The sequence below is a fragment of the Mustelus asterias genome, chromosome 17 (assembly GCF_964213995.1).
Source record: "Mustelus asterias chromosome 17, sMusAst1.hap1.1, whole genome shotgun sequence".
Classification (NCBI taxonomy): domain Eukaryota; kingdom Metazoa; phylum Chordata; class Chondrichthyes; order Carcharhiniformes; family Triakidae; genus Mustelus; species Mustelus asterias.
The window spans coordinates 57371922-57396913 of NC_135817.1; the positions used below are offsets into that span (position 1 = coordinate 57371922).

The 24992-nt window shown below is 41.6% G+C and overlaps 1 protein-coding gene across 2 annotated transcripts in view; it reads right to left on the reverse strand.

Annotated features, from left to right (window-relative positions):
- The window catches only part of LOC144506516 (bromodomain and WD repeat-containing protein 1-like), a 97878-nt gene that overhangs the window by 72123 nt on the left and 763 nt on the right, over nt 1-24992 (reverse strand). For both annotated transcript variants that reach the window (XR_013499919.1, XM_078232737.1), the window contains exons 4-11: nt 24803-24862; nt 21815-21965; nt 18058-18156; nt 17800-17960; nt 11758-11979; nt 11015-11115; nt 6668-6738; nt 945-1045 (exon numbers count right to left, since the gene is read on the reverse strand). Coding sequence is in view for 1 of the 2 variants with exons in the window: in XM_078232737.1 (XP_078088863.1) it covers nt 945-1045; nt 6668-6738; nt 11015-11115; nt 11758-11979; nt 17800-17960; nt 18058-18156; nt 21815-21965; nt 24803-24862 (966 nt within the window). In the remaining variant the exon portion in view is untranslated. The remainder of the gene's footprint in view (nt 1-944; nt 1046-6667; nt 6739-11014; nt 11116-11757; nt 11980-17799; nt 17961-18057; nt 18157-21814; nt 21966-24802; nt 24863-24992) is intronic.

A 24992-nucleotide genomic window follows, 5' to 3' on the forward strand; every position in this document is an offset into this window, starting at 1 on the left:
AACAAATCTGTTCAGCTGCTTTCCTTTCCAGTATTAGTTAATTTCCTTTGTACTTCCAGCATATAGAACTGATTAAATAAGCTATGGCTCAGAGATCGCATTCAGACCCGAGTCAGGATTTTACAGGTTCGAGACATACTCCAGGCATCCCTGGTGAGCGGAGGAAACAGTTACAGCCTCTGGTTCACATCCAGCAGATACAACATCTGTTGGGAATGGAGATTTGACCACCAGCCTACATGCTCGGCACTCCTGGTCAGGCTATCCTGTCCACACATATGGAGTCTTTGTTACAGAAACAACCCACATCATGATCAACTGTATCTAAATACTGTGGAAGAAATGAGTTGTCGCCTGTGCCACCCAGGAATGGAAGAGAAGCAGGAAGACAGAACATAGATCTGCTCCTATTCCACTACTGTGTTAAAAGTAAGGAAGAACAAGACACTGGGCCATTCTTGAACAACTCATTAATTAATACATCCACTATTAGCTGTCACATCCTTGAACAGAATAAAAAGGTACCTTGGATTAACATTAAACAATGCAAATGATTTTAAACGAAGAAAACTACAGTAATAGCTTTCCCATCAAAACCAGGTTCACCTGGTGAAATTGCATCTTCAGTTTCAACTATTCAAGTTCTTTTTCTCCCCTTTTATTGAAAACTATTCTACTGGACAGAACAGATACTGGGATGAAAGGCTAAAAGTTAACTATAATATCACAAACAATAGCAAACTTGGTAAGAACAGGGTTAGAATACAATCTAGTTTAAGCAATGGAAGTAAAGTGCTTTATATAATATTAAAGCTAATACTTATAATACCATGTGCCTGAAAATAATGATGGGATTTGCTCGTGAATAATTGTTTTTAAAATGGAATCCAACATCTGTAAATAGTATATTTAAGTCTATTTCAAAACTTTAATAATATTTTTACCAGATGAGACTCTAATTCAGAAATCTTCTCAGGGGTTCCAGATCCAAGGTAATAGATTCTGATCACATGATCACTGCTTCCAGCTGCAAGGAACATGCCACCTTTTGAAGATAGAAAAATATTCTTCAGACCAAAATTTAAATCAGGAACCACAAATAATTTTAACTACTGAAATATAGCAAGACGTGCTTGCAATTATAATTACTCCATCTAGAAGGATGATAAAAGTAGCAGTATTCTAATTGCAGATTTTGACCAAATGTAGTAGCATGAAAACTACATGTTCCAAGACAACAAACGTTTATGCATCACAAAAAATATCTAATAAACTTGATTATTTGCAGAATGAATTGAAAATTAGAACAAAATGCATCATACACTTGGTGTTATTTCCAAATAATCAACAGCAGAATAAGGATGTCAGAGGCCGGATTTGCAACGAAGGGTCCAGGACTCGACATCCCGACAAATTCTAGGTGCCAACCTCGCACCAAAGCTACTTTTCTGTTTAAATTTCATAATTGGCCCCGAGGCAAGCTCGGAGCCCAATTAAAGGCTCTGAACACCTCTAGCAAGCGGGAGCAACCCACCTGGCACCAGCTGCAAAGGTAGATGGCAGCCAATATGGAGGCCTTGCTGATTAAAGCAAGTAGTTCATCAGAAGGCCAAGAGCTGTAAAAATGGCCAAACAAATTCAATGTACAGTGCTGCACTAGCACTGGCTGGTCCATCATACTTCCACATTTAATAAATAGAAATAAAATATCTTTGCAATGAACTGGGCACTTGTGCAGACTGCTCAGATTCACTGAAATAAAGATGGAAAATCGCATTCCTGACTGCAAAATACAAGAAAAGAAATAGAAGCAGGAGCAAACCAGATGACCCATCAAGACTGCACTGTGTCCCGACCCTGCAGCCCTTTGAAAATCCCGGTTCAGAGCTTTAACAGTGAAGACCCTATCAGAGAATTTAGTGAGGACTACATGGCCTAAGCGTCTGAATGATGCAATGAATGAGCAACGGGTGGGGAAAAACAAAAAATAGTTGTTTGTAGGAAATGTGCAAGTTGCCTAATTGATTTGCTGCACCACATCCTAAACACACGAAACAATAAGCAACCCTTCCCAAAGGCGAGGAAGTAAATTCATGAAGGAATTTAAACACAAATTTAAAATTGAGAGGTTCTGAGTCATTAAGCACAGAAATGATGGAAAAGCACACTTTGTGCAGGATATGGGAGACAGCGGTTTGGATGAGTTGATGTTTATGGAAAGCTGAGGAAGAAAGACTGATCAATAAATCATTTGAGCAGTCCAGTCTAAACGTGAGGGTTTCAGATGGGCTGAGGTGAAAGCAAAGTTGAACAATGTTATGGAGGTGGAAGTATGTAATCTTTGCGACAGGTAAGTCAGAAGCTCATCTCAGAGTCAAATAGGATGCCAAAGTTCAGAGCAGTCAGGTTCAGCCAAGGACGGTTCAGCGGGTTATGGAGTCATTGTCAAGAATACGGAGTCGGTGGTCGAAACTCCCCTGGTACCACAGTAGAAAACAGTACCACTGCAGGGAAGTCCATTGTCAACTTGTCGGACTACACACTTCAACCAGAGGAAATCGAAGTTCTCAGCCGAGGGCTCAATTTCTGCCCCACCACCAAAATAGACCCCATCAGTCTCACAGCAGACACAGAGGAATTCATCAGGCGAATGAGGCTGCGGGAGTTCTTCCACAAACCCCAAGAAGCCAACAGCGAACACAATGAGACAGCCAATGAACCGGAACAGCTGACAGAAAGGTCCGCAGTGCAGCAACCGAAGAGGAAAGTGTCGAATTGGACTCCTCCGGAAGGCCGCTGCCCTCGACTTGACATGTATGCCCAAGCCATCAGGAGGTGCGTCAGCACCAAGTTCATCAGCTGCACTCACAAGACAGCCCCGAACATCACCCAAGCACAACGCAACGCGATCTGCGCTCTCAAGACCAACCGTAACATTATCAAACTAGCAAAGGAGGGACCATCGTCATACTGAATAGAACGGATTACTGCAAAGAAGTGTACCGACAACTGAACAACGGGGAACATTACAGACAGTTACCCGCAGATCCGACCAAAGAGCACACCCATCAACTCAACAGACTGATCAGGACCTTTGATCCGGATCTTCAGAGCACCCTCCGTGCTCTCATCCCACATAATCCCCGCGTTGGAGATCTCTACTGCCTCCCGAAGATACACAAGGCAAACACACCCAGCCGTCCCATTATATCGGGTAATGGGACCGTGCGAGAACCTCTCCGGCTATGTCGAGGGCATCCTGAAATCCATTGTACAAAGAACCCTCAGCTTTTGTCGCGACACTACGGACTTCCTACAGAAACTCAGCACACATGGAGCAGTTGAACCAGGAGCACTCCTCGTCACAATGGATGTCTCGGCACTCAACACCAGCATCCCCCACCACGACGGCATTGCTGCAACTGCCTCAGTACTCAACGCCGACAACTGCCAGTTTCCAGATGCAATTTTACAACTCATCTGCTTCATCCTGGACCACAATGTCTTCACCTTCAACAACCAGTTCTTCATCCAGACACACGGAACAGCCATGGGGACCAAATTCGCACCTCAATATGCCAACATCTTCATGCACAGGTTCGAACAAGATCTCTTCACCGCACAGGACCTTCAACCGATGCTATATACTAGATACATCGATGACATTTTCTTCCTGTCGACTCATGGTGAACAATCACTGAAACAACTAAACGATGACATCAACAAGTTCCATCCCACCATCAGACTCACCATAGATTACTCAGGAATCGGTTACATTCTTGGACGCGCACATCTCCATTAAGGACGGACACCTCAGCACTTCACTGTACCGCAAGCCCACGGATAACCTCACGATGCTCCACTTCTCCAGCTTCCACCCTAAACACGTTAAAGAAGCCATCCACTACGGACAAGCCCTCCGTATACACAGGATCTGCTCAGATGAGGAGGATCGCAACAGACACCTCCAGATGCTGAAGGATGCCCTCATAAGAACAGGATTTGGCGCTCGACTCATCGACAGTTCCGACTCGCCACAGCGAAAAACAGCACCAACCTCCTCAGAAGACAAACACGGGACACGGTGAACAGAGTACCCTTCGTCGTCCAGTACTTCCCCGGAGCGGAGAAGCTACGACATCTTCTCCGGAGCCTTCAACATGTCATTGATGAAGACGAACATCTCACCAAGGCCATCCCCACACCCCCCTTCTTGCTTTCAAACAACCGCACAACCTCAAACAGACCACTGTCTGCAGCAAACTACCCAGCCTTCAGGAGAACAGTGACCACGACACCACACAACCCTGCCACAGCAATCTCTGCAAGACGTGCCAGATCATCGACACGGATGCCATCATCTCACGAGAGAACGCCATCCACCAGGTACACAGTACATACTCTTGCAACTCGGCCAACGTTGCCTACCTGATATGCTGCAGGAAAGGATGTCCCGAGGCATGGTACATTGGGGAGACTATGCAGGCGCTACGACAACGGATGAATGAACACCGCTCGACAATCACCAGGCAGGAGTGTTCTCTTCCTGTTGGGGAACACTTCAGCGGTCACGGGCATTTGGCCTCTGATCTTCGGGTAAGCGTTCTCCAAGGCAGCCTTCACGACACACGACAACGCAGAGTGGCTGAGCAGGGACTGATAGCCAAGTTCCGCACACATGAGGATGGCTTCAGCCGGGATCTTGGGTTCGTGTCACACTATCTGTAGCCCCCCCAACTTGCCTGGGCTTGCAAAATCTCACTAACTGTCCTGTTTGGAGACAATACACATCTCTTTAACCTGTGCTTAACGCTCTCTCCACTCACATTGTCTGTACCTTTAAGACTTGATTACCTGTAAAGACTCGCATTCCAATCATTATTTTGTAAATTGAGTTTGTGTCTTTATATGCCCTGTTTGTGAATAGAACTCCCACTCAACTAACGAAGGGGCAGCGCTCCGAAAGCTAGTGGATTTTGCTACCAAATAAACTGTTGGACTTTAACCTGGTGTTGTGAGACTTCTTACTGTCGAAGCTGAAGACAATGACATCAGTCTAACAAATGTTTAGCTGATCCTTGACAGGCAGTTTAACAACAAAAGATAATGGTGCAGTCGAAAGAGGACATACAACTAAATGCTGTCACTAAATTTATGGAAGCTGATTCAATGCCTGCAGATGATATCATTAAGAGCAGCATGGAGATGACCACTAATAAGTGTTATATTCCAGAAAACCAGGGGATGAATAATAAAACTGGAGTGCAATCTTTACACAAGTATTTATTCACAAAGATATACTTTCCAAACATGCATTTCCTCAACCCAGCCACCAGAATTTCCATCTGCTCCTTCATTTTTCGAACATGCATCTCCAAAACCCAACCACCATAGTTTAAATCAGCTCCTTCATATAGTAGCAATGAATCACCATTCAATACCCACCACCTGAATACAATGAAACACAATGTAGAATTAACACTCAACTCTTGAGGGTCTTCAGAGTCAACAGAATGACAGCAGATAGAAAAATCCCAGTTCTGATGAAAGGTCACAACCTGAAAAGTCAACTCAGTTTTTCTTTCCACAGTTGCTGCCAGACCTGCTGAGTATTTGCAACATTTTCTGTTTTTGTTTCAGATTTCCAGCATCCGTAAGATTTTGCTCAAGAAAAATCACTGATGCTTCGGATGGAATAGATTTGAGTGCAATTAAGTTAGTTCACTTACAACAAGTTAGATAACAGAACAGAGGCACTGGAAGAAAATAGTAATCAACTATATCAAAGGCTACAAAGATGTAGAAAAGAACAAGTACAGAAAATTCACCCAGGTCATAGTCACAGAGAACATTGTTTGTGATTTTGCTTGGGGTTTGTTTTGGTGCTCTGGACAGGACAGAAATCTGATTGGAGATATTCAAGTGGAGTTGCAGGAAAATGGGCATGAATTTAGGAGAGAACACATTCAAATATGTTGCAGAGAAAGGCAGGTTGTCGATGAGACAATAGTTTGTAAAGACAGAAGTGAGATTTTTAAGAAGGGGATGATGAAAAATGAGAGCAAGCCATTTAACCAATGGGATTTTTAAAAAATGAATAAAATGTAACGTGAATGTTTTCCTTTGGCAGTCAAATATTTTCTGTTTTTGGATACCAATCACCGGGGGTCTCAGCCACCCTATCCCCAGCCCACTTTAAAATTTCTCAGCAGGGAGAAAGAAACTCAAGCCATTCAGAGACAATTTGTTTGCTGAAGGAGATTTAGTCACCTTTTTTACACAGACAAAAATATATTAAGGAAATTGCAAATACTGAGACAAAGCAGCATTCTTGCACTCTTTTATCCTTCCTACCACTTGGCCTAATTGATAACTTTGCACCAGGAGCCCTCAAGTTTCCACTTAAAAAGTTGTCAAATTGCTATCAGAGTATTTGCATGTACAGTTGCACACTGACAGACAACTTTCCTAGTAGAGCATTCTATAATGTATAATTTCTGCCACTTCTTCCCTCTCTCAGGCTCAGATACACCAATTCATTTACCCTTCTACCATAAGAAAATCTCTACAAAGCCACTTCCAATCAAATTCAGCAGATTATTTAAGTGTCTTCGGGATTTTTGAACTTAGTTTAAATCAAAAAGCAACGGCTATTTCTGTCACTTACCAACACTGAACGAGGAACAAATCATTGGAGAACCTGGTCTGGACCGCTCCGTAAACTTCAATGGCTGATTCCTTATTCAAAGAGGATATTGGTCAATGCATTCAGAAATCAAATAGTTTTCAACAGAACAAAACTATGCACTGACTAAATTCCACTAGTTCTTTTTGTTGAACAGTTTATAAGACTGATGATTTACAAACAATGTAAACTTTGCAAACAATCCAAGCTTAGCACATCAATAGTTACCAATCATATTTAATAACCCATATCTTAAAATGTAAGTGGACAGAATTTACAGTGCTCATTACTCCACTCATATTGACTTTGGGAATCTGCACAAGAACAGAATAACGCGGGAACACAGAAGTTGCTGTAGTGCATGTATGCTTCTCCACAGCATGCTACTGAATTACCTCCAGGCTGTAATTAATTAGAAATCATTGAACTGGAGAGAACTTGCATTCTCAATCTTACGATAAAAAACGTTGGAAAAAGTCAAACCTTGCTGAACGAAATGTAACTGGATTTTTAACAGTTCATTACTGCTGAACAGCCTTACTCAGCCTGAAAAGCTAATTAAACATTTATGGAATGTCAATTTCTCCATAACAAAATTCTACACATTTTTAAAAATAAATTTTAAAGTTGCGATGTTTTAGTTTCCATCTTAACACAACTAATTATTAGCTTAGTAAGATTGAAGATTCAATGATCTTAACTTCCTGATTTGCTGTCTGTGAGAATATTCGAATGGATTGATTGCTTTGCCCATTTTTTCTATTCTTTCTCGGGTCATGGGCATTACTGGCTCGGCCCACATTTTTATAGTCCATCACTAATTGCCCTCAAGAAGGTAGTGAACTACGTTCTTGAACCTCTGCAATCTAAGTGGTGTAGGTACACACACAATGCAGTATGGGAGGGAGTTCCAGGGTTCTGACCCAGTGACAAGTGAAGGAATGGCAATATAGTTTGAAGTCAGGATGGCATGTGGTATGGAGGGGAAATTGCAAGTGGTTTTTCCCATGCATCTGCTATCCTTGTCCTTCTGGGTGTTAGATGTTGTGGGTTTGGGAGGATGCTGTCGAAGAAGCCTTGGTGAGTTGCTCCACTGCATCTTGTAGACGGTACACATTACTGCCTCCAGGTAAGGGACAGAGACAGGGAACAGGGACAGATGCAAGTTAAAGCGGGAAAAAAAAGCACAGAAAAGGCTCCAACTGGAGAGAGACTACGGATAGCAGATTTCAACATGAAGTGGGCTCAGAGGTGATAATCAACGAGGGCTCAGAAGAAGCCCTGAAGATCCACGGCTGCAGCTGAAAGACTCCAGGTTGCGGGCTGTTGAGGCGAAAGGTACCACTTTGGAGCAGGAGCATTCTGTTTGGCACAACTGAAGAGCTGAAGTTGTACTTGAGTGGTGGTTTGAGCGTATACTCAGGAATCCAGAGAAACAAAATCTCGGGAGATGAGATTAAAAAGATAGGGTAGATAAAGATAAACTATTTCCACTGGTTGGAGATTCTAGAACTAAGGGCCATAGTCTAAAATTTAGAGCCAGACCCAAGTTCAGAAGAGATGTTGGGAACACTTCTACACACAAATATTGGTCCAGATTTGGAACACTCTTCCAAAAATAGCATAGTACGCAGTCTCACAACATCAGGTTAAAGTCCAACAGGTTTATTTGGTAGCACGAGCTTTCAAAGTGCCGCTCCTTCATCAGGTGAGTGCAGGATTTGTTTCACAAACAGGGCACATGTAGACACAAACTCAATTACAAGATAATGGTTGGAATGCAAGTCTTTACAGGTAATCAAGTCTTAAAGGTACAGACAATATGAGTGGAGAGGGGGTTAAGCACAAGTTAAAGAGGTGTGAATTGTCTCCAGCCAGGACAGTTCGTGAGATTTTGCAAGCCCAGGCAAGTCGTGGGGGTTACAGATAGTGTGACATGAACCCAAGATCCCAGTTGAGGCCGTCCTCATGTGTGCAGAACTTGGCTATCAGTTTCTGCTCAGCGATTCTGCGTTGTCGTGTGTCATGAAGGCTGCTTTGGAGAACGCTTCCCCGAGGATCAGATGCTGAATGCCCTTGACTGCTGAAGTGTTCCCCGACAGGAAGAGAACACTCCTGTCTGGTGATTGTCGAGCGGTGTCCATTCATCCATTATCACAGCGTCTGCATGGTCTCGCCAATGTACCATGTTCCGGGACATCCTTTCCTGCAACGTATGAGGTGGACAATGTTGGCCGAGTCACAAAAGTATGTACCAGATACCTGGTGGATGGTGTTCTCACGTGAAATGATGGCATCCGTGACAATGATCCGGCACGTCTTACTGAGGTTGCTGTGGCAGGGTTGTGTGGTGTCATGGTCACTGTTCTCCTGAAGGCTGGGTAGTTTGCTGCGTACAATGAATGGTCTGCTTGAGGTTGCACGGTTGTTTGAAGGCAAGTAGAGGAAGTGTGGGGATGGCCTTGGCGAGATGTTCGTCTTCATCGATGACATGTTGAAGGCGCCGGAAAAGATGTTGTAGCTTCTCAGCTCTGGGGAAGTACTGGATGACAAAGAGTATTCTGTCCGCAGTGTCCCGTGTTTGTCTTCTGAGGAGGTGGGTGCGGCAATGCAGCAATGCCGTCATTGTGGCGCGTCGGAACTGTCAATCGATGATTTGAGCACCATATCCTGTTCTTACGAGGGCATCTTTCAACGTCTGTTGCGATCCTCCTCATCTGAGCAGATCCTGTGTATACGGAGGGCTTGTCCGTAGGGGATGGCTTCTTTAACGTGTTTAGGGTGGAAGCTGGAGAAGTAGAGCATCGTGACATTATCCATGGGCTTACGGTATAGTGAAGTGCTGAGGTGACCGTCCTTGATGTGTGTCCAAGAATGCAATCGATTCTGGAGAGTAGCCCATGGTGAGACAGAACTTGTTGATGTCATCATGTAGTTGTTTCAGTGATTGTTCACCACGAGTCCAAAGGAAGAAAATGTCATCAATATATCTAGTGTATAGTGTCGGTTGAAGGTCCTGTGCGGTGAAGAAGTCTTGTTCGAACCTGTGCATGAAGATGTTGGCATATTGAGGTGCGGATTTGGTCCCCATGGATGTGTTTGGATGAAGAACTGGTTGCTGAAGGTGGAGACATTGTGGTCCAGGATGAAGCGAATGAGTTGTAGAATCGCATCTGGAGATTGGCAGTTGTCGGCGTTGAGTACGGAGGCAATTGCAGCAATGCCATCATTGTGGGGGTGTTGGTATAGAGTGCCGGATCATCAACACGGATGCCATCATCTCATGTGAGAACACCATTCACCAGGTACACGGTACATACTCTTGTGATTCGGCCAACATTGCCTACTTGATACGCTGCAGGAAAGGATGTTCGAGGCATGGTACATTGGTGAGACCATGCAGACACTCCAACAGCGGATGAATGGACACCGCGCAACAATCACCAAGCAGGAGTGTGCCCTTCCTGTCGGGGAACACTTCAACAGTCAAGAGCATTCAGCATCTGATCTTCGGGGAAGCGTTCTCCAAAGCGGCCTTCACGACACACGACAACACAGAATCGCTGAGCAGAAACTGATAGCCAAGTTCCGCACACGAGACGGCCTCAACCGGGATCTTGGGTTCATGTCACACTATCTGTAACCCCCCCACAACTTGCCTGGGCTTGCAAAATCTCACTAACTGTCCTGGCTGGAGACAATTCACACCTCTTTAACCCTCTCTCCATCCACATTGTCTGTACCTTTAAGACTTGATTACCTGTAAAGACTCACATTCCAACCATTATCTTGTAATTGAGTTTTTCTCTATATATGCCCTGTTTGTGAAACAAATCCCGCACTCACCTGAAGGAGCAGCACTCCGAAAGCTTGTGCTACCAAATAAACCTATTGGACTTTAACTTGGTGTTGCAAAAATGGCATAATTGATGCGAGATCAGTTGTTATCTTTAAATCTGAGATGGCTAATTTTTTGTTAAGTAAAGCTATTAAGGGATATGGGCTAAAGCCAGGTATCTGGAGTTAGCTCACAGATCAACCTTGATCACATTGAATGGCTGAACAGGCTCAATGGATTGAATGGTCTACACTCCTGTTCCAATGTTTCCTAATCTGGAAAAATTGGAATTTTAAGAAATTAAAAGTGCAGCAAAACTAAGTTCAAGCAATTACCACAAACTTGTTTCAGTATTGTGAACAGAGCAATGTGAATTCTAAAACCAGCTCTTTGCAATTTTATTTCTGTACTTAAAAGGGTTTGCAAAAAGCAACTATGTTTACCTTCAATTAATAAATATTTCTCAATGATTTGAACACTTTAAAACTCACTTAAACTTCAGAGTGTTTGGATCCCACTGCCAAAAGCAAACACTCCCATCAGATCCTGTAGACGCCATGTAACGCACAGAACCTTTGCCCATAGGACTAAACTGGAATAAATGCAAAAAGGGGCAAGGTACCACAATCATCAGTTTTCATTCACATTTAAAAATCCACATTTTAACTTGATTATACAAGCAAAAATAAACTTCCTCCCATTATGACTATTTTAACAAAATGAAATTCATGCAAATAAGCTTGACTCTCTTTGTTCATAAGTCTGAAACAAAACAGCTCAACTATATTTCCAACCATATGTTTTAAGGTAGCTGCATTTAATAACATTTAAATACAGAAAACTGAGTTTAAATGCAAACAGCATTTGTTTTCATTTCAAGTTCAGTAGCAGAATAAATCTATGTGTGGATATGCAGAAGTTCCTTTACTGTCAATGCATTCTCAGAATTGATTCACAATAAGTTGTCCAAAGTTTAAACGCAAGTAAATGAATAGTTTGCATCAGTACAAAGAAGCATTGAACTCTCAGATGTCAAAATAGTCATTACTTTCTGAGATAAGGCCAATGAAACAACACTTCAACAATGAAAATATGACATCAAAAGTGTAACGGCAGAATTAAGGAAACAGTTAAAGCCTTTGAAACCTCTGAAGGCACAAATGACCACAGATTACAGATTTAAGCAAGAGCATTTATACCTACTTTAAGGTTTTATAGATCATTTTAAAATTACCTGTAGAGAGGTAATGGATCCCGTGTGTCCTTGTAGCACAGCTACTGGAGCACACGTTCTTAAGCACCAAATTCGAATTAGTTTATCACAGCTGCCAGCAGCCAGCATAGTGTTCTCATAATTCACAGCCATGTCAGAAATCTCTGTAGAGTGGCCACGTAGGGTGGAGAGTAATCGACCAGTGTGTGTGGCCCAGATCTTCACCAGACAGTCATCAGAGCCCTGGAACATAATCAATCTTTTAACATGGTGCTTAATAACCTCTATATTGTAGAGACTTTCAAACCCTCCCGTACATTATATCACTCAATTTTCCACCCAATTGAAAGTGTACACTTTGGATAATTTAAACTACTACAGTAATCTAACACATTGAAGTATCGCAACATTTATATACTGCCCCAACAGAACTTTGCATGGTAAAAACCCAGAATAGCAGAAAATGAAAAATGTTATAAATGTAAAATTAATTTTGAAGGATTCATTTTTATCTATCAGTTTGGAGTTCAAATCAAACCTGAATTAGGTGTTCCAGCCAGGACGAATGCTATAAGCTAAAGACTAAATTATAATTTTCCTTGACACCCAGAAAACAAGTTTGCAAGAAAACATGAAAGGATGCCTATAGATTTCAGTTAAGGCAACTAACAACTGCAAGAATTTAAAAAGAATGTGCTCATCTCTGATGCCCCATGTATGGTATACTTTGTATAGCACGCAAGAAACAATACTTTTCACTGTATACTAATACATGTGACAATAATAAATCAAATTAAACAAGAATTGAGTAGAATTCATACTGGGCTTGTATGTCTATTTCAAGTGTTAGACCTTCTTGTCATTAGATATTGTGAACATTTCTCTAGATACTCTCCAAAACCACAGTCACAACTGAAATCAGGCAGAGATCAGAAGTTAATGTAGGATTTCAGTAATTACAACTACTGAAAACAAAAGTGACCCAAGGTTCAGGACAAATATTCAAATTTCAATGTAGATTGCATTAATTGAATTAGAATCTCAGAATGGTTACAGTATAGAAGGCAGCCATTCAGTCCCTTGTGTCCGTGCTAGCTTTCTGTAAAAGCTAATTAGGTGATCCCACTTTCCCATGGTCCTGCAAATATTTTCATAAGAAAATAGAAGTAGGCCATTGGGCCCCCCAATCCTGTTTCAAACACCAAGATCATGGCTAATCTGACTGTGGCTTCAACTTCACTTTATAGCCTGCAACAACCCTCAATTCTCTTGTAGATCAATCAATTGAATTCAAATTAAGTATATTTAATGATCCAGCCTTCACTGCTCTCTGAGAATTCTAAAAGTTGACAACCCTCAGAAGAAATTCCTCCTCATCTCGACCTTAAATAAGAGACCCCTTATTTTTAAACAATGCTCCCTAGTTCAAGAGTTGCACACCCAATCCCATGAACCCCTCCACCTCTCAGCTCTTCCTCTTTCAAGCCCGAGTCTGACATGTTTCAATATCATTTTTCATTCTTCTGAACTCTATTGAGTATAGGCTCAACTTTTTCTCCAAAGACAATTCCTTCAACCCAGGAATCAACCTGGTGAACAGTCTCAGAATTTGCTCCAATGTAATATATTCCCTCCTTAAATAAGGAGAAAAACTGTATGCAGAAACTTTAAATGTAGTCTCACCAATGTCCTGTACAGCTGTAGCAAAATTTCCTTTCCTAACTACTTACACTACCTGCATGCTAATTTTTGTGGAAGATGTTTAACTAACTTGTAGAGTTTTTTGAAGAGGTAACGGAGGGTTGATGAGAGCAATGCAGTGATGTATGTGAACTTACAAAAGGCACTGATACAGTGCCACTCAACAGACTTGAGAAAAGTTATAGCTCATAGAATAAAAGGGACAGTAATAACCTGGATACAAATTTGGACGAATGACAGGAAACAAAGAGTAATGGTTAATGACTGGAGGAAGATTTGCAGTGGAGTTCCCCGGGGATCGGTTTTAGGACCCTTGCTTTTCCTGCTACATATTCATGATCACAAGGAATGATTTCAAAATTTGCAGATGAAGCAAAATTTGGAAGTATTGTATACTGCACGGAGGACAGTATTGAAGTTACAACAGAAAATAGGCAAGTTGGTGGAATGGGCGGATAGGTGGCAGATGAAATTAAATATGAAAAAACATGGTGATACATTTTGGGACGAAGAACATGGAGTGACAGTATAAAATAAAGGGTACTACTCATTAGTGAGTGCAGGAGCAGAGGGACATGGCTATATAGGTGCATAAGTCATTAAGGGTGGCAGGACAGGTTGAGAGAGCAGCATACACAATCCTAGGCTTTATTAATTGGGGCACAAAGTGCAAGAGCAAGGAGGTTATGTTAAACTTGTATAAGACACTAGACCTTGCCTGGAGTATTGCGTACAATTCTGGGCACCGCACTTTAGGAAGTATGTGAAAGCATTGGAGAGAGTACAGAAAAAGTTTACAAGAATGGTTCCAGGGATGAGAAACTTCATTTCAGAAGATAGATTGGAAAGGCTGGGACTCTTTTCCTTGGAGAAAAGAAGGCTGAGAGGAGATTTGATAGCATTGAAAATCGTAAGGGGCCTGGGCAGGCTAGACCAGGGAGAGGGGGGGGGGACTGTTCCCATTCATGGAAGGATTGAGAAGAGGGCACAGATTTTTAAAAAATTGACGAAAGGAGTAAGAGCAATATGAGAACATTTTTTCCCTCCTACACTGAGTGGCTAGGTCTGGATTGCACTGCCTGGAATGAGGTGGAGGTAGGTTCAATCAAGGTATTCAAGAGAAAATTAAATTATTATTTGAAATGAAATAATCTGCAGAGTGATGGGGAGAAGACAGAAGAATGATACAACGTAAAATGCTCAGAGGTGATGCAGACAAGATAGGCAGAGTGGCTTCCTTCTGTGCTGCAGCAATACTGAGATTCTGTAATGCTAAATTTAGGTGAATTGATATTTCAACAATTTTAAGCAACAACAGTCGTCCTTCTCATTTTAGAAATCTACAATAACACCAAAAAAAGGTCTTGGAAATGTATATTCATTTATTTCACTCCATAGCTACTACATCATTTTCTTTTTTTTAATCCGTTCACAGTATGTCAGCAAGGCCAGTACTTGTTATCCATCCCTTGACCAATGCAGTATGTGATGTAGCTACACCCACAATGCAATTAGGGAGCGAGTTCCACTAAGTGAAGGAATGATATCATTCAAAGATGGCATGTAGCTTGGAGGGGAACATGAGCTGGTGTTGTTCCCATGCACCTGCTGCCTTTGTTCTTCTGGGTGATGGACCTGTCACATTTGAAAAGTGCTGAAGGTGGCTTGTCGAGTTACACTGGCACTAGTGTGGCACGAATATTCTGTCTTTCATCTGTCCTCATTCCAAGGGCTGGCCACAATATGAACAATCTTTCTCCATTGATTTCTATTCTCCACTTCCGTCACTGCCTGTCCCATAGAAAAGTCAATCCACATTCTGATATTACCCATCCATGCCCATCTTGCATGTTTTTCAGGTGTTATGTTTTATATTACCTGTTTCTATTCTATTCTAACTGCCTTTTTCCAAATCTGTTCCAGCATGATCTTGAGCAATATTTTGCCAGTGTGGGAGATCAAACCATTTGTTCTTTTCTTTGAGCACTGTTTCATGTCACCTTTCTTCAGATGAAAGATAAAAGTAGAGACCACGACTGATTCTCCTCCCATTTTAAGGAATTCTGCCAGTATATAGTCCAGAACCATGGTCTTACAGCTGGCCGTCTGATATATTGGTTTGCTATACTTCAACTCAAAGTGGAGGAGACTTGCATTCAAATTTTAAATTCTGACTCACTGTCATCCTTCTAATGGTACTCCTGGCATTCGCACCATCGAGTAGCAATTTTTCTTGGCTGACATTTTATTTTTGGGAGAAGGTGACGGAAGTAATGCAGGCGAGTTAGAAACTTTTGTGTACTTGAACAAATCGTTTGGAAAAGTTTCCACATATTGCCTTTCTCCAGTTCAAATTCATTACACTGCAATTTTCTGTTTCTCTTTATCTGCTCACGACTTTCTTTTAATTTCTGTTTGCAAATCTGTTACAATTCACATCGGTTCTCTTTGCTTCAAATCAGGGAAAAAATCTCATCAGATTCTCCATGACTGCACAAATTCCACCATTTACTTTGCTGCATCCAGAACAGTTCTTTCTGATTTGCCAAAGCTCATGCGTCACCGTCTGTAAAGCTTTAAATTTGTTGATGATTTCCACTGAATACTCACTGCCTTACCCTTATGTTTATCTAAATTCCTCCATGTCATTTAAACCTGTTTTGTCCTTTTGCCCACTCTGACATTCACTATAGCCACTAGTAAATGATGATCAGTGCCACAATCTGTTCTTCGGTACATCTTACAATTCATTGTTTTGCTACTGCAATTTAATCAATTTGATGCTTGGTTTCTCCATTTCATGAGGTCCAGGTATACAATCATTTTTGATTATGCTTAAACTGTGTGTTGGACAGAACTAAACCATGTTCTTCATAGTCCTGAAGGCTTTCTCCAATTTCATTCCAAATGGACCAATCACTGTCTGGTCCCTATCCCACCTGTCAAATTTAACCTTAGCCAATAATGACATGCTCATTGTCAGCCTTCCATCGCTTACGATGGTTTGTACCTTAGTGGTCAATTAGTATTAAACATCACTGTGTGGCTCAGGAGGCCTACTCTGGCATGCCAGTCTTTGCTGGCCCGTTTTCGCTACCCTCTTTACGGCTAGCTGGGCTGTTTCTTTTTGCCTATTCTAATGCCCCACCAAACAGTCAGCCCCCAGAGGGGATGCCATTGCTGATGGTCTTGCAGTTGTCAATATCAATGCCAGCATCTTCAGCACCAATTTGCAGGTGTTCATGTAGTGGAGTTATGGAGCCCAGGACATTGTGCAAGTGAATTGGACACTGGGTCACAAAGTTTTTGGGTTTCAGGCAGTCATTCATCTGTTGAACATGATCGAGACAGCAAAGTCATCACTGGCTTCGTAATGAGTGCATGCTGACAGCATTGGCATGCTCCAGGACCTCCAAGTTAGTGACCTTGCCCTTCCAAGATTTGCCAAGGAAGTGCTTGAGACAGCGAAACTGATCAGCCTTCCCACATGCCCAGCATATGTTGTCCAGATCTCACCTTTGTAGAAGAGCACACTGGCTTGACGAATTCATTTTGCTTTGTTCCACATTCTCTTACTCAGCTTGAGGATATCAGCTGCAGTTTTTGTGATGCGTTGACTTTGGCTGGTCTTAGTAGAGCCTAAATATGTAATGCTGTCAACAATCTCCAGCGTCACATTGTCAATGCTGATAGATGGTGCATGGCAATTTCCTGGACCACAACATTTAACTTTCTGATGCCGATGATCAAACCAAATTCTTTACCGGCATGAGAGAATCTATCCATTTGCAACTGAAGGGGTCCTTCAAAATGGCATGCTAGTGCAATAGCATCAGAAGAGAGAACTCTCGGATAAGGACTTGTCTTATCTTTGACTTGGATCTCAGCCGAGCAAGACTGAATGGCTTTCTGTATGTTCTAGTGCGTCAGCAAATAGTCTCCATGAAACACCTGAAGGCAAATTTTAGCAACAAAGAACATACCAAAGAGTGCCAGTACCAGAACACAACAATGTTTGATCCCACTGCAGATCTCAAAGGGTTCCAACGTTGCACAGTCATAGCTGACCTTACCAATTAAGTTATGAAAAGAACAGATCACATTAAACAACTTTAGCAGGCAGCCAAATTTCAGGTCAAATGGGCCACTCTGCTTACATGGTCAAATGCCTCAAATGGACAAATTTCTCTTGCAGTTGTCAGACTGAGGAGATCATGTCAACTGTAAATCTTCCAGTTCTAAAACTCTTTTAAAACTGTTACATGCCACACTATTTGATATGCAATCAACATCTTCAATTATCAAGTGAACAAAATTCAAAGCAGAACACAAAGTATGTCCTCATAGAAAATTGGTACTCACAGTAAAAATCCTGTGCCCTGTGCGATCAAAAGCAACACAGTACACAGAAGACAGATGTCCAAGAATCCTGCGGTGCATCTTTATGTGCTGATATGTACTGGCTGGAAAAATGGAACTAAAACGTCCACTTCCTGTCAACCGTCTGCCACAGACAATCTCCACTGCAATAACAATTTTGCATAAGGTTGCATTTTCTGAGAAAGCTCCAGTCAAATATACAGCATTATCACAGTAGAACTGCATTGATCTCACACTTACCAACACTAGGTGGACTCCCATAGGTAATGGGCACTTCTGGTGGTCTACCTCTATGAAGGGCTGCAAAAGCTGAGCCTCTCCATACGACCTGCTTGCAATCTTAAATTAAGAAAAGAGGCTTCAGTATTAATAAATCTATCAAAAGTACTTAAGACAAGATGCAAGGAAATTTGTGAATACGGCTTTTCATTTGTTCAAAGTACATTCAAGTATTAAAATGGAAATGCTGAAGTATATCATAGATTGTAAATCATAGAATCATACAATGCAGAAGAGGCCCTTCACCCCTCAAGTCCGTACCGACACGCGAGAAACACCTGACCTCCAACCTAATCCTATTTACCAGCACTTGGCCCATAGTCTGGAATGTGCTGCCCTGGGAGGTGATAGAGACGAGTTTCCTCACGTCCTTTAAAAAGTACCTGGATAACACTTGGCATGTCATAGCATTCTCTTTCAGCAGAGACAAGGGACAGGAACCTTCACCAGACTACATGACTCAATACCATACTCAGTCTTCTGCCAAAATATTCACCTCAACTCCCAGAGTACTGATTCTCTTATTATATAGCTCATTTTGTTGATTCAGATTTTAAAACATTATTGCATGATACAGATTTTCAATCACTAGGATAAATCACCCAGAAGAATATACCCTAAACCAAAGTTGGAAAAAATAGAGGCATGGTATGCTGAATGTTCACTTAAATTGTTTGGCAATAACCAAGGTGAAAATAAGAAAATAAACGGCAATTTATTCAGAGTTTAAAGGGGCTATGGATGTCTAACAGCGACAAGCAGACAAAATAACGTACCATTTTGGAAGAGGAGCAACAGGAAAGTCGACAGATTGTTGATAATGAAGTTAGAAAAGGAGCACAGTATGAGAAAAATTCAATTTTAAACCCGTTCTGCACATGTATGCAAATCATACATTGTTAATTTCTCAGAGGAATAATATGCAGCTATAAATATTGTATGCCTCCTTTAATTTCTATACGAGTGGAACACAGCATTAAGCAATCAACAACCTGAGCTACCAGTAAACATCACTTGCAAAAGCAGTCCCATGACAGAGAAAAGTCAGAATCCCAGAGGACCAGTACCTCCCTCATGTTGGATCAAATGTACCATTTAAAATAAATTAATTGTAAGAACTAAAATCTAGTCACTTGGATCATTCAAAACAGGAATACAATTGATGCTCTTCACATCATACAGTACGTTTGACCTCCCAACCCTTGCCAGAAACATAAGTACCAATCCAATGACATTTAAGTGGTTTATCAGTTTCCTTGATGACTCTTGGTACATAATATAGCACAGAACTAGACAACCAGGTAAATAATAGTGCGCATCCATAGTCCACTGCAACTGACCATTTCTAACTTGTATACAATTATAGACAGTCACAGCACAAAGAGAGACCATTCAGCCAATCATGTCTATGCTGACTCTTGAAAGAGCTATCCAATGTCCTACTCCCCTGCTCTTTCTCCTTAACCTGCATTTTTCTGTTTATGTTTAATTGAAATTGCTTTGTCCTACCAAAATGAATCAAAATAAAATTTTAATCTGCCTTTTTCAGCACTGTGTCTCTCTCTCCCCCTTACTGTTGTCTATCATTTCCAGGTTTCGTGTCATCTTCAAACTTATGTCCAGGTCATTGACATATATCAAAAATTGGTGGTTGCAACACCAATCCCTGGGGGACACCATTAAACAACTTATATTTATATAACATTATTAACATAATAAAATATCCTGAGGTACTTCACAAGAGCATTACAAGACCCCTGGGGGCCACCAATAAACACTTCTCCCCAGGGTGAAAAACAACCATCACTAGTGTCATTTGACCCTCCATCAAATTGAAGCATAGAAAAAAAGCCACAAAATTAATTTTCAACAAAGTCTGCTTCACAGATTTCTACAGCCATTATTACCAATGCTTAATTTAGCAGATTATTTCATCTGTGATATTTAGTGGCATTGGACAATACCATTCAAACCCAGAACAATTAGGCCCAGCCCAATAAAAAGGCACCACTAACATACAGCTTGTACAAACTAAAAATCTATGCAATCAAGTTAAATCAGGACTTTGAAAAGTCATAGTCTTGAAATGTTAGTACAAAAGTAGAGAGGTTATGCTTCAGTTATACTGGGCATTAGTGCACCACATCTGGAGTACTGTGTACAGTATTGGTCTCCTTACATATGAACATAGGAAACAGGAACTGATGTAGGCCATATGGCTCCTCGAGCATGTCAGCCATTCAATAAGATCATGACTGATCAGTTTGTGTTATGAGCTCCATAGTCCAATCTACCTTAATAACCTTTGATTTCCCAAGGAAATCAATCACTGCCTTAAAAATATTCAATGACCTTACTTCCACCACCTTCTGAGGCGGAGGAGTTCCAATGTCGCAAGCCCCTCTGAAAAATTTCTCCTAGTCCCCGTCTTAAATGCACAATCTCTATTTTTAAACAGTGACCCCTAGTTCTAGGTTTTCCCACAAGTGGAAACATCCTTTCCATGTCTACCTTGTCAACACCATTCAGGATCTTGTATACTTCAATCAATTCACCCCTCTCTGGGATTCTAAAAGGTGCACGTTTAACTAATATTTACTTTTATCTGATATTCACTGATGAACTTCACTATGTTTCACTCAATTACAGAGACAAAAGCACGTATTTGGCAACACGGTAAGGGCGGCACGGTAGCACAGTGGTTAGCACTGCTGCTTCACAGTTCCAGGGTCCCGGGTTCGATTCCCGGTTCGGGTCACTGTCTGTGTGGAGTTTGCACATTCTCCTCGTGTCTGCGTGGGTTTCCTCCGGGTGCTCCGGTTTCCTCCCACAGTCCAAAGATGTGCGGGTTAGGTTGATTGGCCAGGTTAAAAATTGCCCCTTAGAGTCCTGGGATGCGTAGGTTAGAGCGATTAGCGGGTAAAATATGTGGGGGTAGGGCCTGGGTGGGATTGTGGTCGGTGCAGACTCGATGGGCTGAATGGCCTCCTTCTGCACTGTAGGGTTTCTATGATTTCTATGATTTCTATGAACAGGGCACAGCCAAACCAATAACAACATGACTGTTGACCAAAGCAGTATACAACATGGAAAAATTGATGAAAAATAACGAAAAATGTACAGCTAAGTGAAGAACAATCTCTATTGGTCACTTGCACTGAAGGGAAATGATGAGGAACAATCAGTATTGGTCATTCATTCAAGGGAAAAAAACCAACATCTCTATTTTATTGAAAAGCTATTATGGAGTTCAACTGAGTCATTAAGTTCAATCTCTGGTCTCAGGCTTACTGATCCAAGCACAGCATCAATATAGTTACCACAAGTGGATGCAGAATTTATTAGGTTATTACTTAAGAATTTTGTCCAGGGTTTCTTCTCCCAATCGGTTATCCAGCAACTGTTATTAAATTGTGTGTGATCTCAGTCAAACAGGCTGTCAAAATTCTCAGAAATACTGACTACTTGGGCATGTTACAGAACCCATGAACATATTGGTGCTGAGCTTAACACAAAGGGTAAGTGATACCTTACTGGCTGAACATGTAGCTGCACACAATTTCAGACTCCAGTCTTGCTAAGCAGTACAATTGCTCTCAAAATTACTATGAGTGGCTGTCTGGCTGTAGCCAATCAACTTAACAGTATTCCCATTTCTAAGCAATACAATCCAAACATCATATTCTGTACATCATGGCAAGTTAACCAAAATCTATACCTTTTGCAGTTCGAAGTAGGGACTGTCGGCCTGCACCAAGAAGGGACTGTACTCCAGATACACTTGAAGGAACCTCTTTATCCAGTAGTGTGCCAATTCGCTGGCATATCCGCAGCAGATAATCAGGGGGCACATGCTGATTTGATAAAACCTAGGATACCACAAAATAACCAGTTACAGTTACATTAACTAGGAAGATGATGCAATGCACTGGTACAGTAGGACCAAATTGTACATAGCGGTTTCATTTATCATTCAGAATTTAGCACTGTCCAACTGGGGTGTTTTCAGGGTTATCAAAGACACAACAGAAATGAAGCAAAGACAACACATTTGGGTCAATGTGATCTGGAGAGGTGGCTGATCACCTGCCTGCTGAGCTAGCATTTCAGGATGTGGCGCACAGAAAAGAGATCAGCAATCTTTAAAAATATGAATTGTCAGTTAAAAATGTCAACATTTAACTCCTCTTGAATTAATCTGTAGACAGACACACATCAACTAATCGCAGAATAATCATACCTAGAGTGGGATAATTATGAAGAAAGAGCAACAAGAAACAAACCTCAAACATGGCAAGGCTAATCGTCATCTTAACGTGAGCAACACCGTGGACCATTAACTAGTAATCTAAGACAACAGTGGTGAAGGAAAGGGAAGGGAACTAGAAAATACAGAAAAACTAAATAGTGTTTCACTTTTTCTACCTTGGGAGAGGTAACAAACTCTTTTCATGTTTAAATTCTGACAGGATTAACTTAATTTCAAAGAGATTGCCAAGCATAATTTAAAAATATGGCAAAGCATGAATCAAATCTTAAGTTATCAGGAGATTGAGATATGATTTGTTAACAACTACAAGCATCTTTAACATAATAAAAGATTACATGGAGCCACACAAGGAAATCTTCAGGCAGACGACCAGAGAGCGACAGGTAAACAAGACTTGGTGCAAGTCAAAGACAGGGGCAGTAATGGCCTCAGTTACAGAGGGGCAGAGATGTGAGACATTGCCCTGGGGTGCATTGGAAGAGTCCAATCTAGAAGTAACAAAGGCATGTTTGAGAGTTTCTACAGCAAATGATCACATATTTAGATAACACCAATCTTCTGAAATGGAAAGGGTAAACTTAAAAAGTATTTTTGCATCACAGGTGAAACTTTGTACTGAAAACTAGGCTAATGGTGATCATCTCTACTTGATTTGATTTATTATTGTCACATGTATTGAGATACAGTGAAAAGTATTGTTTCTTGCATGCTATACAGTCAAAACCTAGGAAGGAGGAAAGGATAGGGTGCAGAATATAGCATTTTTGTTAATTCTTTGTCATTTCATCTCAAAATACTTTCTAAATGAAAAATACAATATGCTGAAATGCATCGGGCAGGCAAAAAGCTAGCTGGCGACTTAGGAGAGTGTTTTCCATTACAAATGTCATTCCAAAGTTTTAATCTATCCTCTTCCCAATATTGTTGCAATAGCCTGGCATGCATTTCTAACATATTAATGATTTTATTTTAAATTTCCAGCGTTTGGAAGTTTATTTTTTCCCCAAAAAATTGGGTGGCATGGTGCCACAGTACCTCACAGCGCCTGGCACACGAGTTCAATTCCAGCCTTGGGTCAGTGTGTGGAGTTTGCGCGTTCTGCCAGCGTCTGCGTGATTTCCTCTGGGTGCTCTGGTTTCCTCCCACACTCCAAAGATTGCCCATTGTCAGGGAGATTAGCAGGGTGAATATGTAGGGTTATGGGGATAGGGCCTGGGAGGGATTGTTGTTGGTGCAGGCTCGATGTGCCAAGTGACCTCCTTCTGTACTGTAGGGATTCTACATCTGCTATGAAAGAATTTACCACAGATTTCTTTTATTTCAAATTTATTTCAAGTTTCATGATCTGCTATGATGGGATTTGAACCCGGGTCCCTGCACCTTGCCGTGGGTCTCTGGATTAGTGACCACTTGGGCGACACAATGGTTAGCACTGTTGCATCACAGCACCAGGGACCTGGGTTCGATTCCTGGCTTGGGTCACTGTCTGTGCGGAGTCTGCACATTTTCCCTGTGTCTGCGTGGATTTCATTGAATCACAGAAACCCTACAGTGCAGAAAGAGGTCATTTGGCCCATCAAGTCTGCACTGACCACAATTCCACCCAGGCCCTACCCGCATATCCCTACATATTTACCCACTAATCCCTCTAACCTACACATCTCAGGACACTAAGGGGCAATTTTAGTAAGGCCAATCAACCTAACCCGCACATCTTTGGACTGTGGGAGGAAACCGGAGCATCTGGAGGAAACCCACGCGGACACGAGGAGAATGTGCAAACTCCACACAGACAGTGATCCAAGCCGGGAATCGAACCCAGGTCCCTGGCGCTGTGAAGCAGCAGTGCTAACCACTGTGCCACCGTGCTGCCCATTTCCTCCAGGTGCTCTGCTTTCCTCCCACAGTGTACCCGAACAGGCACCAGAATGTGGCGACCAGGGGATTTTCACAGTAACTTCAGTGCAGTGTTAAAGTAAGCCTACTTGTGACACTAATAAACTAAAAAAAAAACTAGCCCATCTGACAAACACTTGGCCGAGAAAGTGACCCATAAAGTTACGAGCATGCGCAGTTTAGGAAACCAGTTTTTTTCTTCCCGACCAATCAGCGACAGGCTCTCTTGAGCGACGCCCCTGGCCAATGAAAGCGGCATTCTGATTGGGTCAGGGCTAGATATGCAAAGTGATTACGCAATCAGGATGACTCCAAGCCACGCCCACTTGTGAGGGGGAAAAAAAACTCAATTTATCACTTTTAACACCTTTTACCCCAAAATAACCCTCAAAATAAAAAAAAATCACGAGAAATGAGGGAAGAGCAGCAATTGTTCAATTTTTTTGGGGGGGGGGAAATAAATTTCACCTCCCAAAAAAATAAATAAATAAATTTCTTCCAAACATCAATTATCTTCATATTAATAAAAAAATTACTTACAAAGTTTACATAGCTTCTGTGGTACTCGTTACCTTCCCAGTCTAGACGCTTCGGGAGTAGCTGCAAAAAATAAAGTGGGGGGAGGGGGAAAGGAAAATATTATAAAGGGGGTAACAAAATGTGTTAAGTCTTTAAATTTCTTCTATCTCAGGTGAGTTTTTTTTATTAATGCGGGGAGAGAGAGAGAGAG